General features: G+C 42.4%; 1 protein-coding gene across 3 annotated transcripts in view; it reads left to right on the plus strand.

Annotated features, from left to right (window-relative positions):
* Nucleotides 1-17,938, plus strand: part of XDH (xanthine dehydrogenase) — a 52,597-nt gene that overhangs the window by 23,139 nt on the left and 11,520 nt on the right. For all 3 annotated transcript variants that reach the window (XM_054822450.1, XM_054822451.1, XM_054822453.1), the window contains 13 exons: nucleotides 2,695-2,879; nucleotides 3,387-3,561; nucleotides 4,254-4,343; nucleotides 5,008-5,177; nucleotides 7,715-7,838; nucleotides 8,251-8,370; nucleotides 9,956-10,052; nucleotides 12,094-12,218; nucleotides 12,924-13,057; nucleotides 14,489-14,576; nucleotides 15,187-15,273; nucleotides 16,703-16,894; nucleotides 17,385-17,530. In XM_054822450.1, the coding sequence (XP_054678425.1) occupies nucleotides 2,695-2,879; nucleotides 3,387-3,561; nucleotides 4,254-4,343; nucleotides 5,008-5,177; nucleotides 7,715-7,838; nucleotides 8,251-8,370; nucleotides 9,956-10,052; nucleotides 12,094-12,218; nucleotides 12,924-13,057; nucleotides 14,489-14,576; nucleotides 15,187-15,273; nucleotides 16,703-16,894; nucleotides 17,385-17,530 (1,733 nt within the window). The remainder of the gene's footprint in view (nucleotides 1-2,694; nucleotides 2,880-3,386; nucleotides 3,562-4,253; nucleotides 4,344-5,007; nucleotides 5,178-7,714; nucleotides 7,839-8,250; nucleotides 8,371-9,955; nucleotides 10,053-12,093; nucleotides 12,219-12,923; nucleotides 13,058-14,488; nucleotides 14,577-15,186; nucleotides 15,274-16,702; nucleotides 16,895-17,384; nucleotides 17,531-17,938) is intronic.

The raw sequence follows: 17,938 nt of genomic DNA on the forward strand, positions 1-17,938 counted from the left end.
AAGGTCTGCACCCCGTGAGAGGGACTCCATGCTGGAGCAAGGGAACGATGAGAGGAGTCCTCCCCCTGAGGATGAAGAGGCGGCAGAAACACCGTGAGATGAACTGACCGTAACCCCCACTCCCCGTCCCCCTGTGCCGCTGAGGGGGGAAGGTTGAAGCCGGGAGTGAAGTTGAGCCCGGGAAGATGGGAGGGGTGGGGGGAAGTGTTTTAAGAGTTGATTTTATTTTCTCATTCCTCTACTCTGTTTTGCCTAGTAATAAATTAGATGAATTCCCTCTCTAAGTTCGGTCTGTTTTGCTCGTGACAACAATTAGTGAGTGATCTCTCCCTGTCCTTATCTCGACCTGCAAGCATTTCGTTATGCCTTTTCTCCCCTGTCTAGTGAAGGAGGGGAGTGAGAGAGCGGCTCTGGTGGGCACCTGGCCTCCAGCCAGGGTCAACCCACTACAATGTGATTCAGTGTTACTGTAGGGGGACTGAGCTCAGGGTAGACTTTATCATAGAGAGGCTGTTAAGGGAGAGGAAGTAACACCTTTTTCTCCTGCTAGTTCATGTGTCAGATATTTAAGATATTCAGGGAATAAAGATGTTTGAGTCTGTATTTGTAAGGGGATTGCAGCTGAGCGAAGACAGTATTTAGAAAAGGAAGCAGCTCAATGGCTTAAAGATAAAATATAAACAGATTCCAGAAAACTGCTTAGCTTTTTGTATATAACAAGGCATTCCTAGGACAGGACATATCCTTTATTTAGCAACCCTCTTTCTCTTCTGGACTATAAAAACATTCCTTGTGTTCCAGATAATGTTCACAAATGTTATGCACCATTTGCTGATTACAGTATTCTGTATCACATAGACATTTACTGGTTTTAAAACAAAAAAAGCCTGACACCACTATGCCTGTATATTTCTGTCTTTGGAAAACAATCTTAACCTACTGTTTGCTCAGTATAACCATAATAGGCTCATAGTGTCACAAATTTTGCCCTGCTGAAGAGACAGAAAGCGGTTCATCCTTTAAATTAGTATCCTCCAACCTTCATCCATTATTGATCTCTATATTCCATGGTGGTGGACTGAAAAAATTGACACGGAAACAATGCTTTTGCAATTGTGAATATTGCCTATGAATCTTTTAGAGCATGTGGATTTCTTAATGTGCTCCTGCCTGGTGTTGTATCTTGTCCAGAAGGAGAGAGGGGAGACTAATCTAGGTCCTAATATGTAGCGCTTGAGAATAAGGGTTGCTTGGTTTTCCTGTGAGAATAACTAACACCTAGAAACTTTCACTGTGGTAGTTTAGAGGGGACATGCTCTGGTTTTTTACCAAGAGGTAGGGCAGACATGAGCAGCTAATGTGATGGTTACCGTACCTACACTCCTAGTGAGGAAAAAGTGAGTGCTTTTTCTCCCGCAGGACTCTGTACCAAGAAAACTAAGGTATCTAGTGAGGAGTGAAGGCAAATATTGCCCTCTTGTTGCAGTCTTCTCTGAAGTGTGCAGTAAGAGAAGAGACTACTTTTTCTCCTCTTTGAAAGCTAATTGGTTTAACAAGCAGAGTGGCAGAATTTTGGGAGAATGCAATTGATGCTCCTCTGCTGTTATCTGCTGGCTTCCCACTAATTACTTGAATTCAGGAAATGAAACACATCCTTCAGTTATATCTCCAGTAACAAGTTCTCGATGCACAAAAAGGGCCTCTTGTGAAACTGTTCTTATTGCCAACAATAGAGGAAGTGTTCCTTACAAGAATGAAAGAATTGCTGCCCGCTTCTGATTAAAAATAATTAATGGAACAGGCTGCTGTGCTGTCCAGAGTCACTTGGCTAAGCTATTAGAGAAGAAACTTGGCAGAAAACTCTCCAGAAGGGCTGTGCAAAGACATCGGATCCAATTCCTCTCTCAGTCTGCAAGCTGCCTGAACAGCAATTTGTCATAATCTGCAGGACAGGCAAGGGGAAGAACTGACTGTACATGACCCCAGGGTGACACCATCACTCAGTGTATGCTGGTAGAGTGTTAATCTCATATTTACTGCCACTCTTCATAGGAGAGCTGCTGAGTTTTGTGAGTTGTAGTTGCTGGTGTATTTAAAAGAATTTCCTTGCTCTGTGGAGGCCAACAGAGGATTCAGAATAGTTACTGAGAATTTTATTTGCAGCAACAGATTGACATTATCTTATATTAATTAGTCTGGTCTTTTCTAGAACTGTGAGACATTTGTGATTATTGATTTCAGTTCTTGCAGAGTTCAAAGACTTCTGAAGGCAAGGGATTTAGGATATGAGTTTTTACTGTTTAGGCTTCCAGTTTAGCAGCCTGAGAGAAAGAAAAAGTTGATGAGGAACTGTAAACTCATTTATGTACAAAAAAAATCTGTCCTGGTTCTTCCTCTCAAGATACGGAAAGAATGTGACAGGTATGAGCAGATCTCAGTCAAAGCTCATTTTCCACACAGCCCTAGGTTGGCTAATAACCACTGATCTAATATGTTAGCATTAATTGTTGAATCATGTGAAAATATACAGCGCTGCCTGAACAAACATGTCCCGCTTGGCCCTGCAAGATGAATCAAACAGATACAGTTCGCTGGAATAGCTCGTCCATGTAGAGATAGGTTAACAGCTTGTCCATATTTATACTCCAAAGCATGCCAAGGTAGAGAATAAAGAAATATTTTCCTGTCTTCTAGGGTGAATACTTCTCAGCTTTCAAGCAGGCTTCCCGTCGGGAGGATGACATTGCTATTGTAACCTGTGGGATGAGAGTCCTGTTCCAAGATGGCACTAAGCGAATAGAGAAGATAAAACTAAGCTATGGAGGAATGGCTCCTACAACCGTCCTGGCGCTAAAAACTTGCCAGGAGCTCAGTGGCAGGTAGGAATTTTTCTGTCTAATGGAACAGTGCTGATTTTTATAAGAGCAGTTCAAATACCCTAAATACTCTCTGTTACTACATGGAAAAAGAAAGGGGGAGAATTGTAGCTACGCTTCTGGAGCAGTCTGTGTTTTGTGTGATGCCTTGCTTCCTCTAGTACTCCTTACCTTCAAAGATCCACATCAGTCCCTGTGAGAGCCATCTCCTTGCTAAATTCACTTATCAGCTGAAGTGGGCAGAAGCTACATGTGGGCATGACCTACAAAACTGATTTTCTTTCAAACTGAACTGAGAAATCTGCACTTTTATTTAATAGCTTTGCCACATCTTTAGACAAGATGACATGAGCCCAAGATGAGAGCAAAGCTGACACATACTATAAACAGAGATAGAGCAGGTGGCTGTTGCTTCAAAGCTTGTGGGGCTGCCATGTCAGAAGAATTAGTTTGCCCCAGTGATATTTAGGGCTGAGCAGGGGCTCTGTGTCACCTTTTGTTCCCTTGCAGAGACTGGAACGAGAAGCTACTGCAGGATGCCTGCCGCTTACTGGCGGGTGAGATGGATCTGTCTCCTTCTGCGCCTGGTGGGATGGTGGATTTCCGACGCACACTCACACTCAGCTTCTTCTTCAAGTTCTACTTGACGGTCCTTCAGAAACTGAGCAAGAACCACAATGGCACTGTGAGTGCTGCTAGGAAAGGCAGATTTGGAGAAGGGAGGACCTGTATGTGCTGTCTTGGTGGGGAAGGCATGAGGAGGGTTTGATTCAAGCAGAGTCATACCTGATAACAAACTCCATGTTGCAATAGCTGCCAGAGCTACTTTACTCCTTACCTGCATGATAGTGACAAGTGTATCTTCCCACTTGCTTCCTCGTGGCATCCCCACCTTGCTGTGGACAAGAGGAAATGGCCTCAAGTTGTGCCAGAGGAGGTTTAGATTAGATGTTAGGAAAAAATTCTTTACTGAAAGGGTTATCAAGCACTGGAACAGGCTTCCCAGGGAAGTGGTTGAGTCACCATCCCTGGAGGTATTTGACGCGTGGATGTGGTGCTTAGGGACGTGGTTTAGTGGCGGACTTGGCAGTGCTAGGTTAACAGTTGGACTTGATCTTAATCTTTTCCAACCAAAACAATTCTATGATGCTGACCTGTGGGTTCACAGGATTCCTGGACTTCCCCACCTCCTTGCATTACAACTGCTTTCATGGGTCTGTGGCTATTCTTTGCACAGAGCTTGAGCCATGTTTGCCTTTCACCCAGTAAAAGATGAATTCACTGGAGGATGGAGAATGGAGAATATCCTGGGCTACTGGGGAACGTGAGAAAGGGACTGGCAGGGAAGATGACTGTTCTTTAATATATCTCTGGCAGAGCAATCTGTGTGAGCCCGTCCCCTCGAACTACATCAGTGCTACAGAGCTGTTTCACAAAGATCCCATTGCAAATGCCCAGCTCTTCCAAGTAAGTAGCAGTACCTGCATGACGTAGACCTAGGCTCTTCTGTAGCTCAAGTTGTCGTCTTATCTTCTTGTCTCCGTAAGCATGGGCAGTACATGAACTTATGTAATGCCATTCCTAAGGCTCGTATTTGGGTCTCAAACCCTTCCTTGCTTTAGGATACAATGTTCTTTCCTGCTGTTGCCCAAGACTCTTCCTGATGTGTGCAGCTTCATAAAAATCACTGTGGGTAGCACTTTCCTCCTGCAGCCAGCTTTATATCCAAACTGAAATTGCCCTTCTGCTTTCCCCAGTTGCAGCCTGCCTTTCTTTGCATCTCTTGGGCTTCAGATTCAGGATGTGTCTTCTTCCTTATTTCTGTATTAATGACCTCTTCTCTTCAGCTTTGAGAGTAGAAGCTAGCTTCAGAACTTGAACTTTTATGCAAGCTGTCACATCAAACCCTTTTCTTTCATAGCAGTTTCAAAAACCAAATCCCTTTCACTTCATTCTCTCCAGCCCCATCTGTGTAGCCACTCCATCTTGTTTACCTTCCCCTCCCACAGGACTGAGCCCCCATCCCATTCCCCATTTCGCTAGAATGTCTCACGGTGCCTTTCGCTATCCCGTCAATGTTGCTGTCCCCTGCAATCTAAGCGGTAGCAGTCAGTTGTGTGTTTTACTCCAGGAAGTGCCCAGGGGACAGGCAGTTGAAGATATGGTGGGCCGGCCTTTGATGCACATTTCAGCAGCCAAACAAGCATGTGGAGAAGCTGTTTACTGCGATGACATCCCTCACTATGAGAATGAGCTGTATCTAACGCTGGTGACCAGCACCAAAGCCCATGCTAAGATCCTGTAAGTGTTGCTTCTGAGTTTCAGATGTTGGAAGCGCCCGCTGCCTGGTGGCTTAGAAAACATTAACCTGTCAAGTTGCGGGTGAGAGAAAGGGTTTTGCATTAGTGGGAACTCCCATTGCACATTGTTACATGGAGGTGAGCTGTATGTGTTACAGCTGCCTTGTAAGTCTGCGTCAGTGGGAATATGAGGGAATTAACACCAAACTCAGAGCTTTGCTGAAGCACAAAGCCCTCAGCCCTGGGCAACCTTCTTGCATGTCCCATCTCTTATACTCAAGCACACAGGATTAAAAAGGAGCAGGGTAGGAGAGCACCACAATGTCTGAGGAGATGTCATTTTAATCACTAATCAGAGCATGCAGCTTGAACGTGCTTTTTCTTATCTGCCTACAGATTTAGGTTGTAACATGCAGTTCTGCCACAGCACTCCTGCTGGTGAGTCAGCTGTGTGTGTACGGGCTTCTGGGTTTTGCCTTGCACGGTGCTTGCTTGCACTGGCTGTGATCAAGCCCTCTGCTTAAGTATGATGTGAGTTAGCTTCAGCTATTAGATGTAGACCTGTTTTGCGCTTGGCTGTAGCAAGGTGGATAGGTCAATATTTGGAAGTGCAGCTGTCTCTGAAAACATCTTGTCCATGTAGAGCATGACTGATGCATAACTTATAACAATAGTGACTAACCAACTCTAAAACGCCTGTCCTGGCAGGTAATGCCATCTACATTCTCATATGAGTTTTAATGCTGTTATATTGCAGGGCTGACTGCCCCCCCACAATCCCTAATTGTGCTTACATTGTGGTGGCTCTGCAGGCTGTCATCTGCCCTCAACTGCTTTGGTGTGGGACACTGTGTTACAATGCCGTGTGTCATCCTCAATAGCTTCACAATGTGCTGTTTGTTCCTTAGGCAACACTTCCTGCCTATTTAGGCTTCCAGTCCAGAGGTTTCTTCTCACAGTGGTCTAACGTGGGACAGGCAGCACGATGGTCATGGATGCACAGATGTAGTTAGTCAGCTCCCAGGTTATGAAAGAAATTGCTCTGTCATCATAGTTAAATCTTAAGTGTTGCAGCATGGTCATTGATGAGTGCTGCAGATGCATCAGCATTGTTACTACTACCAGTGCAGATGGGGCAATAGAGAAAACATCAGATCTATGCCTGTGACCACAATACGCACTATTTTCTAGAGGCTGCTGTACGCATTCTCCTGCATTTGTGTTGCACGCTCACATTGCAAGCTGTGAGCCTGTACTGCTCTGTAGAGGAAGTAATAGAATATTTCATCAGGTGACAGAAGTATCTCAGCCTATGACTTTCTTGGTCAAAATACTGACTCTGAAAACTTCCACTTCACCCGAATCAGATTTTGACCACCAAGTGTAAATTAGAAATCATCTGCCCCTGAGTTTCTAACTAAGGGAAACTGTCAGGGGACTGTTTCTGAGGCCTTACTGCAGAAGCATGGGGAAGTGAGCTTTCCAAAGAAAAAAAGTGTTGTCTTTAGTTCCTGCTGTCTAAGGGTTCATGTGGCAAAGTTCATTTCTACATTAATGTATTTTTAAAAAGGCTGGAGCTCACTGGAATGCATAAACAGCTACTTTCAGGCACAGTTTGTATCAGAGTTTCAGGAATCTAAACAAGCATGCTGAAAAAATTGCCGCAATTTACAGAAGACAATAAATCATTCAGTTAGCAGAAATGAAACCACAGCTTTTCTATTCGCAACAATTCCCTTGTAAAGCAAGCCAATTACATAGCCAATGTACAAAATATTGCAAAAGGAGCTTGAAAGTCTTTTGTAATACATTTTTGATGAAGTGCTCCATATACAAATTATCTTGCACTTTTCTAGTTACTTTCTGTCCTGCTTGTCACTTAGTTTTAAATCTGTATATGATTCAAACAGACAAGCAGTTTGGTTAGATACCTCTTGCTGATTACCAAAGAAAGCCTTTCATGACCTTTTTTGTCTTTTTGGAGTGTCATTCCTTTTGCAATACCCTGCAGCTTCGTTGTGATAGATACTCAACTACTTCTCCCTGTCTCACAGCCGTATTTTTCTCTAGAAGTGAACCCACAGTTGGTGATACATGTCTGCAGTAAAATTTCATGTTTATCGATAGACAAGGAGGGATCTTGCCTTCATAGAATCATGGCAGCTGACAGTGGAGGTGTACCATCAGTAGTACCAATCTGTCTTTGGTAACGGGTGTTAAGGAGTCTTTACTACACGTGACGATTGTATCAAGTTCAGATATGTCTTAGGGAAAAGATGTATGATACAGTATAGTCCAAAGAAACAGACTAGTGATCAGACTCAGTCAGGATTCAAATTATCATATACATCCCAAATGATTTGAATCTAATGTGTCGCCCTTTCTGCCTTGGTCTCACATGATATTCATGTGACAAACTCCTCCTCTTTTGCATAGCCAGACTGCAGGGAATCAGACCTGAAAATGTATTGGTATCTCATAAGCACTTACAAAAAGAAAAGTGAGAAATAATAACACTTCCTCTCTTCCTTTCTTTAGTTCTGTAGATGTATCTGAAGCTCAGACTGTTCCTGGGTTTGTGTGTTTTGTCTCTGCCAAGGATGTTCCTGGCAGTAACATCACTGGCATCGCTAATGATGAGACTGTCTTTGCTGAAGATGTGGTATGTGGTTAAAAATAGCCTTTTTCAATCGTGCTCCTCAGGAGATAGGATTTCTCATATTGTCCAGTGACGTCCTCCACCTTATACAGAGATAAATCCTGACTGCACTGGAGTCAATTGAAATCTTGGTGCCAAATTCAATAAGGCCTGAGTCCCCTTGCCCCGTGCCCCTCTCCTCTGTATTATCTGCAATATTCTCGTCTAAGCTGCAGGCCACTGGGACAGACTCACTCACTTGGTTACTGTCCAAAGTTGGTTGTGATCATTGTCCCTTGACTGATTTTAAATAGATCTGTTTGAACAAACAAATGCAAAACTGCACAAAAGGAATAGATGAAGAGAATTATCATGAGCCTTTCAGTTACTGCATACATACACAGCAAATGATGATGGGTCCTAATCTTGCCTGTAGGTCACTTGTGTTGGTCATATCATTGGTGCAGTTGTTGCAGACACACAAGAACATTCCAGAAGAGCAGCTAAAGCTGTGAAGATTAAGTATGAAGAGCTCAAACCTATTGTCACAATTCAGGTAAGATGGCTCAGATCTGCTTCTGCAGTTAGCTTAGGACCCCTGATGTCTACTTAACTTCTGTGCTCACATGTGCAGTTATTTAGCCACATGTTTTGTTAGTCTTTGAGTGCAGCAGGATATGGATAGAAGAAATAATTTGTATATTTAAATATAAAGAGGACACGCCTTTGATGTGGTACTGATTGGGAGTACATTAACTTGTTCTGTTATTGTATTGGGTCTGGCTGAGATGGAGTTAATTCTCCCCACAGCAGCCCTCATAGTGCTAAAACAAATGAAGTCAACTCTGGTAGATATATTGTGCTCAGCACAAATTTGTTTAAATTAGCAAGGTTATTGTCAGTTACATTCTTACCCACAGGTGCTTGCTTTCCATATTCTCTAGTATGACCCTGCTGGCTTCATTGGTATTCATTCATTCTTCATCTCTGATTTATAACACTCAATAATAGGGTGTGAAAATATGTCTTCTAGCTCTGTCACTGCACTGCTTCTCTGAGATTTCTACAGACCACTTGTCTAGTTTCTAAAGCTGATAAATTAACTTTCAGGAGTTCACTCTTCACTATGAACATTTGCACTGACTGTATGGACACACAGCCCTTAAGCGGCTTTTCTCAAAGCTGAAGAAATTAATGTCAACAATTTCTGATCGTTTCATGCCTTTTTTTAACTAGAAGGCTTGTTAAGATTTCTTTGTGACAGTAAAAGCAAATGATAATATCTAATACAGTATTCATATCTGGAAGTGAGAAAAAAAATGTATGAAGTAACTTTTATTGGGAAGACATTGGAACCATGGGATTCTAATTTTATTCAATGGTCAATATTTCATACCATGTTTTGTAGTGTGAATTGTATTCATGCAAATGCAAAGAGTCTGTGCATTGTCTAGTACAGACATTGGTACTGTCATCTGTGGACAGAGGTTTTGGTTTTATTTGCATGATTTGTGGGTTCACAAAAAACATGTGAGAACTTCTTTTTCTGAGGCTTCTAGTTGTTTATTCAACCAGGGAAGAGGAGAGTGGAGAAAATATGTGCTGATTGTTGTTGTTTGATCATTCTGTGGATGTTTTTCATTATGGAAAGCTTTGTTTTGGCAAAAGTGAAATGCAATTTGTAAAACTTCCACCGAGAAAGATTATTGTATATTACGTCAGAAGTGACCTATTTCTGCAGAAGTTCTCATCCCATCTGAGAGATCTAGTTTTCTCCTTCTGTCTCTTCTTTTTTATCTATTTTTTTTTCCTTTTCGTTTCCCCCTGCCCTTCGGGGCCACAGACTATAGTTAACATAAGTTGTAAGTCATAGCTCTGGTGGCTACAGACCTTGAGGTTCTGGGTCCCTAATGTAAAACGGGTCACAAGGAGTGATCCAAGATTGTTGAATTACGGTGTTGTGAAATTGCTGTGTTGACAAAAACTTTATACTGCTTTAAGTCAAGCCACTTGGCTATTACCATAGTCAGCATCTGATAAGTTCGTATGGTTTTTATCTTGGATGTTTCTTCTTCAGTCAGCAGAAGCTTTGTTTTTACTCCACTTCCACAAAAATTTCATGGTGGTGTTATGTTTCATAGGAAGCTATTGAGAAACAATCCTTTTTTAAGTCTATAAAGAGGATTAATAAGGGAGATGTGAAGAAAGGATTTGAAGAATCTGATCACATTTTGGAAGGTGAGAATAAGCATTAATACTTCTTTTGAAACAGGATAGTTTGTAACAAAAGAAGTCAAGCTGCCAGCCTCCTTTTTATGCATATGATACCGAACTCGTGAAAGTAAGGCTTGTGGGGCTAAATTAATTTCATATTGAGGTTCAACTAACTTTATATATACAAACAGCTTGTGAAAGATTTACTTTCAGTTTCAAAAAGACTTGGATGCTCCCAGCTTGGATGCCCCTGTAAACACTCTCTTCCAATGTAAGGACACATTTTTTTGAGCAAGTATTCTACAAAGTGATTTTTTTTTTCCTCTGAAACATATCTATATAGGAGCTTTCCCCTGTTCAGGCGTAGTATGGTCTGAATCTTATAGACAGTCATAGAATCACAGAATGGTTTGGGTTGGAAGGGACCTCAAAGATCATCTAGTTCCAACCCCCCTGCCATGGACAGGGACACAAACAAACCAATTTCCTTTAACCTGGTATATGACTATCTTATGAAAATGGGACATACATGCTTCTGAAAATCTGATCCATCTACATTGGTGGCTGTAGGTATCACAAAGAACATGGCACTGCCCTGTAACACTTTATCTAGTGTGGGTCTGTCTTTGAGGATGGGTTTTTTGGTGCGCTTTTATTTCATTCAGTTAGAGTCTGCCAAGCAGGTTGTAGAGACATGGGTAAACATAGCAATGATCAACAACTGTTTAAAACCTCTGAGTAAGGAGGGGAGAGTGCCAGAGCTGTGAACTGGAATACTCTGTCAGATCTATGTTATTTCTTGGTGTATCTATCACTGATGAATAGTTCCCAAGAGGAAGAGTCTCAGACATCAGACCTTCGGAGAACTATATGTTTATTGATAAGAGGGTGTTCTATCCCTCCTACAGATTTGAGAGGGAAGTCAAATCAGTTACAGACACAAAGCCTGGTGTGAAGGGATTGTTCTGAAAGATCAGAGAAGCATGCCCTCCATACCTCCCTGTGGGGGAAGGGGGGAGCTCTTTAACTGAAACACCCATTTCCAGTCTGTCATTTGTATTTTGGTATGCATTGCAGAGACTTTCAACTGCAGTCAGCAATTGGCGCTGGCGCTTCAAAGGTGTCACAAGATGTTGTTAACTGTTTCTTATGGTGTACTATACTATACAGAATGAAAACACCATGCCAGGCAAGGCAGAAATTGTTTTGAGCTAGAAGAGTAGGTTATTTAAAAGGCTGCAATACCATGTGAATGCCAGGCAGGCACCCTTGATGAGGAGACAAGAGAAAAGCCCCTGCTACGCACCAGAGTAGGCATTCTCTCACAAAAATGTGCATTTGTCACTGGTGTACCTAATGAAGGCAGCTATCTTGTTGTTGCTGAATTGAGTAAAAGGAAGAGAGGAACAGGATTTTGAGAACTAATCTGAAGATTAATTTTTGTGGCAGCTGAACAGACCAGGGCCATGACTGAGAAAGGAGGTTCATTCTGACATTTAATAGTGTGTAGCATGCCTGGAAATTGTACCCTCAGCACTGCCAGGTAAGATGTCCTGGGAAGGAGCCACATGCAGTGACAGAGAGTTGATTCCCAGTTTGATGATCTTAAGGCATTTTGGGTTTCTAGTTTTGTTCCCCTGTTTTAAAGTCTGTAACCTTGTATTTGATCTGCTCAGATAGACTATACTTGATTTATTTTTATCCTTCATCTTAGAGGTGTTATCAGGGTGGTCTGAAAGGCACCAAACACTGCATCTTAAGGGATGCTGGGTCAATGGCATGGTGTGCAGGCTTATTTTTTAAATGCCAATCACTTGTGTTTTGGACTGAAGATTTCTAGAAAGTGGAGGGGGAGCATGTCTGGGGTTTTTTGTATTTTTTTTTTTTTTAAATATTGAACCAGAAGTGTCAATTTTAGAGCTAGGGATCTCCAGTGCTGGGCATTGCAAAGGCTTGTTATTTAACACATGTCAAAAGGGCAGTGGCTTGCAGGCAGCGCATGATGGGAGACACCTTATAACTCCAGGGACACCCTATCTTTGAGGCATTTCTTTCAATTTTCTAGGAGAGATGTACATTGGTGGGCAGGAGCATTTCTATCTGGAAACTCACTGTACTGTGGCTGTGCCAAAGGGGGAAGATGGTGAGATGGAACTGTTTGTGTCGACCCAAAACCTAATGAAGACACAGGTACTACCTCATTGACCTGCTACCTAAAAGGCATTTGTTTCTCAGTTTTAGACTAGAGAAACAGTTGTTTTACAGTTGGTCCCATCCCCCAAAACACAACACATAGGCTTAGAGTTGAGTGTGGGATCTGTCCTACTGGTGGCCTGAATCCACTCCCAGGTGACAGAGGTGTTTCTATTGGCAGCACATCTCTGTCACCAGGGTTTACATGCTTAACCCTGTCTGGAGAGGGTGCCAGCTGGTCAGTAGGCATGGCTATTGAATGACACATCAGAAACAGAGGTGATGCAGACACTATGTGTACTAACTCTGCCATCTTGTGAGATAGGTTACTGGCACTATAGGGTGTCTTTGGCCTGTTTACTGACTCACCAAGACTGTCCAAAGGTCTTATAATTGAGTGAGGAGAATGGACAGAGCAGTACGGACGTCAAACCCTGTTCTAAATGAGACCTATGTCTTGGTAACCTCATCTTACGTCAGTCTCTTCTTGAATCTGGTGCTGTCTGGCGCACTATATGCCTTCCCACCTCAGAGATGAAATATTGGGCTTATTGGTTCCAACTGCAACAAATCCAATTGTGCAGGACCAATAGGACAGAGTATTTGCAGTGTTGCAATGGCTGCAGAAAGGCAATGTGGTGGTATTTAGTTCTTAACACCAACTCAGCTCTGTACATGTTCTGCTGTTCTGTTTTTCTTTAGGAGTTTGCTGCTAATGCATTGGGAGTCCCTTCAAATCGGGTTGTGGTTCGAGTGAAAAGAATGGGAGGAGGATTTGGAGGAAAAGAGACTAGGAGTACTATTTTGTCAACTGTAGTGGTTGTCACAGCCTTCAAGTAAGTTTGGGGGTGGGGAACAGGGCTTTTTCGTTTCAGACTGTCCCAGCCTGCCTGTTTCTGGAGCACCATTTGCACTGGAGCACTTTTAAGACTCTTCATGTCTTGTAACTGTACAGCTTGTAGCAAGCCTGGGAGTTCCCAAAGGAGGTGTCTAATGGGCTCTTAGTTGGTAGGAGGAATTGAACCTGTTCAGAGGGGCTAAGCTTATGCAGAAATGCCTGCTTTTAATAGGAAAGGGCGAAAAAGCCCTTTACTCTGCTGTTCCTTTAGTGCTCTCTGAAAATTCTTGTATCTCAAATTCTTTGCTTCTCCCCTTCGCTTCACGCCAAACCCTTTCAAAAGCCAGCACTAGCCATGCTTGTTGTTTTGCTCAAAACTCTACTACACTAGCCTTGCATCACTGTTTCTCTGCTCTTCTGCAAACTCTCTTTTTTGGATTTTTCCCTAAGCCATTGAACAGAAACGCACACTTTTCAAGCCCCTAAAAGCTCAGGGAATTAAGCTAGCCTGTAACTATTTGTGTAGATTGGAAATATGCTTCTGATTTCCAGTGTTTTGATATGGGGTCATCTTTACTGTGCAAGTTTCTGTGGTTGTGAGTGAACATAGCCTCTGAGATGACATTTGTGCACTGTGTGTAACACTGCCCTTCTCAATACTGCCTTTGTAGGTGAGGATGCACCCTGCTGGCAATGCTAGATGGGTCTTGCAACAGAGCAGCAATTTGATAAAGTATCTTCGGAAGACAACAGCCAAAATAAAGCTTCTGTACTTAAATTAGCTTTATTTTTCCTGTTCTGAGCAAGCCATCTGCTTTCTCTAATTGATCAGTAATACACGTGCATTTTTCCTGCCTTTTATCTCTGCCAGCCAAACCGCTTTTTTGTATCCCAGAGGTTATGAAAAAACATCTATGGCATTCCCTAGATATTTTTTTACAACCTGAAGAAAGGCACTGGGAAGGCAGAATTGTTAGAATATGAAGAGCAACTCCTCCTCTCCTCCTTGTTTTCCTCCTTGGATAATAAATATGCAAATAAAAACCTGAGATCAAACTGAAGGTTAGTTAGTACTTATTATTATATAATTCAAATGGTATTCTCTCTTGTAAAGTCAAGAGACTGCCTTGAGAAATAGTCTGGAAAACAGTGATTGCTCAGTTATTAGCATTTGTCTCTGTAAGAAACTATCCTTCTTTTTAATATGAGTCTACAAGAGTTTTCACAAACAGATCCCAACCTCTAAGATCTTCATTTTTTTTTAACTCAATCTTGCCATTTTCTTAAGAGGAACATATATAAACCAAGCAGTCTACCGCTAACTCACCGTTGCCACTCTGGAAAGACAATGCTCACCAAAAAGAAAAAAGTCTTGCTCTGTAGGAATTGTGTGTTTCAGGCTGCACCTGATAAATGTATCCTTTAACAGAACTGGCCGCCCAGTAAGGTGCATGCTGGATCGAGATGAGGACATGCTGATAAGTGGTGGGAGGCATCCCTTCCTGGGGAGGTACAAGGTATGCATACACATGAAATGAATGCATGTTGTCACCTGAAACATCAGAGTAGAAAGATACTGTGAAGAAAATTGCTGCTTTGATTGTTTCACTGCTGATCTTCCCTGCTGCAAATGGATCAGGTCAGCTGGGTTATAGCATTTTTCCTGTTCAAGTCCTGCAGAAGTTCTTTTGGATCAGATGGTTCCCTTCTTGTGACCTCAGCATAAACACTTCCCCTCTCCTTGCAACCAAGACTTTGACCCTGTTGACAATCACATTGTTTTTAGATACTTCCCCATTTGTTTACAGTATCATTTTACTGTGAACTTCCTTTCCTCTTCAATCCCCATCCAACTGCTTCTGCTTTTCAAAGCAAAAACTTGTTAAGGACAGAGTGGCTGTGACAAGTGGTTGGCACTTATTTTAGAAGAGTTCTCTGGAGCAAGGTTAAAGATGCATACATTGACCCTTTACGGGGAAGATTCCTCAGTTGCTGTCTGTGCTTGTCCTATGCTGCAGCAGAGGACAGTCAGCCTTTTGCCTGTATGAGGTCCATTCAGTTTTTGGAGGAAGGCATGAAACAGAACATTTTATAGAAAATTGATTACTGAGGAGACTCTCTTGACAGGTTGGTTTCATGAAGAATGGGAAAGTCAAGAGTCTGGAGGTGTCATACTACAGCAATGGAGGCAACTCTGTAGACCTGTCTTATGGTGTAAGTAAAATTTTCTGATGGCTAACTAGGCGGAAGACGTTTCCCTGTGCAACCTTTTGCTCTGACTTCAGAGAGTCGTCTACAGCATTGCTTACATATCCTGTTCTCTAACATGACTGAAAACAGACCTTAATGGGGTTTTGGAGCTTCAACTGCTCTCTGAGCCAACTGACCTGCCTTGGCATGTCCCACGTAATTCTTATTGATGCTGTAATAAGTTGCATTAGGCAAAAAGGTCGAGAAAGTTTGCTTTGCATTAGAGGGTTGTGATGGGAAACTTGTTGCGCAATGCAAGATGACTGATTGTTCCCCAGCTTCGGGGAAAGCTAGTTCCTTGAAATAAGAAACATCCAAGTCAATAGGCTGATAAGGCCAAGTGCCTAAATCAACAAGCTTGTTAAGGACTGGCTAAAGCTAATTTCGAGTTCATAAGCGCTAAGGACAAGAATGGGCCTGAGTTCTGAGTTTGTCTCCAAGAATTTTTGCGCTGATGAGTAAAAAAACCTCTCTCTTTGTGTAGCGTGACCAACCCAATAGCCTAGTCAGTCATGTTTATTCTAGCTCCCTTTCTCTAGTCCACTGAGTCTGATAATTTTTCTGCAAAAATGAGAAGGAGATTTATTTGATTCATTTGAACAGGAGACAAATGCAAGAGCTCTCTACCAGAACCACACTCAATGTTGGCAATGTGGTTGGTGCTGTGCAGAGCAGAATGGCAGTCTTTGCGTAAACTAAGGGCCTGGTTGAGAATACATCTATGTGAATTGTCTTTTTGACTGTGTCTGAATCGGAGAACTAGAAAGCGCTCCATGTTGCAATAAGGTTGGGATGTGCATAATCTCCTCTCTGTGCTGCTGCTGGAGGGGAAATCTGGGAACGCAAGTCAGAAAGAAACTCTGTCCCTTACCCAATTTGGACAATTAGTGGACAAAGATCTCAAATCTTGCAGTTCAGATGTAGCTATTGAAAGTATTTTATATAGTTGCCCTTACTACCATAGCCCAGTGACTGAATCACTTGATAACAGCAAGACTTCTTTTCCAGTAATGGATTACTCAGTATAATTGAAAGAAGATTCTGGTTCTTGCAGGTGGGTAATGGCATTTAGTAGCTGTTTGTTTCAGCATGAGCCTAGAGCCAACAAAGGACTTTGAAGTTTAATCTGTCTCAGGGTTATAAGTGTCAACAGAGAAGTTTGCTTACTGTCCTGTCCTTCAGGAGGTTACTGCTTGATACCCCATTGCAAATGGGAGGGATTACTGGCTGCACCTCAGTGCTCATCCAGCTGTGTTGACTGCAGGGTGCAAGAGACAGTGCTGGTGGTTGTAAATTAGCTTCAGAGCTTTCCAGCCTGGCTTTGGCAGCTGGTGAGAAGTCTGACATGTGATTCATGTAAAATGTGTCCACCTCCATTCCTTCTCTTCACCAGGTTATGGACAGAGCCCTGTTACATTTGGATAACTCCTACAACATCCCCAACGTCAGAAGCATGGGCATTGTTTGCAAGACCAACTTGCCTTCCAACACAGCCTTCCGTGGCTTTGGAGGGCCCCAAGGAATGATGATTGCTGAGTGCTGGATGAGCGACCTTGCTCGGAAGTGTGGCCTGCCACCTGAGGAGGTACAGATTCACCGACACATTTCAGGGCCATGCTGCCTTTGAACAAGCTCAGAACTGGACACAACCACAGAAAATCATTAAGCATAAGAACTTTTGCTTATTTTTTGCTAAGCCCTTAGCAGGATCTCAAACTTTCTGTATGACAGCCACATTATAGCATGGATTATTTTCTGCTTCATTAAATTCCCTCAATAGTCTCAGTTGTGTAACACCTGCTTTAAGGACAGATATTCGGAAAAAAAAGTCCAAAGGTACTAGGTACCCTAATCTTACTAACGATGTGCTTAAGTCCCAGTCTCTCTTGAAAATTCCCAGCCTTAATGTCTTAGTCCCCATTTTCCCATAAATAGATATATGTCTGTTAATTCTATTGTTCTGTAGATTGAGCAGAGTAGTAAAACTAGGAACCAATGTGCTTTTAATGTCATCCATTAAAAAGACCTAGTCTGAAGCATTAAACTTGGCATGTCCTTTATGTGTCTCTGGGAAGGTGCGGAAGCTCAATCTTTATAATGAGGGAGACCTGACTCATTTTAACCAAAAGCTGGAGGGATTTACTCTACGACGATGCTGGGATGAATGTATGTCAAGCTCTAACTATCATGCCAGGAAAAAACTAATTGAAGAATTCAACAAGTAGGTGTTCTGGAGCTGTCTTTTTTACTGGGTATATTAACTTCTGAAGTTCTCCAACTTGAGTGATGTGAAGTCAGACCATATATTTGCAGAGTGACTTCTAAAAATTTCTCCCTTTGAAATTCCGTCAGGCTCACTGTGGAAAGAAACCTCTTTCAGTGACCTGGTAGCTTAGATAAGGCAGGAATCGGACCTAGCATGACATGATTTTGTAAGGGAAGGTGTGTCTGAGTCTAGTTAGACTTTTCTGATGGATATCAAGGCTATTTGTGTAGACCTTATGCTGCCTTATAGTCTTTTTTCAGTTGGCTTATATATACAGCTGAATAGTTAGTAGTCAAGACAATTGCTTCTATAATGCCCTGGGGGAGCATCTTCAGTTTGGTTTTGTTCTTGTTGGGACCCATA

This window comes from Grus americana, chromosome 3, assembly GCF_028858705.1.
Source record: "Grus americana isolate bGruAme1 chromosome 3, bGruAme1.mat, whole genome shotgun sequence".
NCBI classification, from domain to species: domain Eukaryota; kingdom Metazoa; phylum Chordata; class Aves; order Gruiformes; family Gruidae; genus Grus; species Grus americana.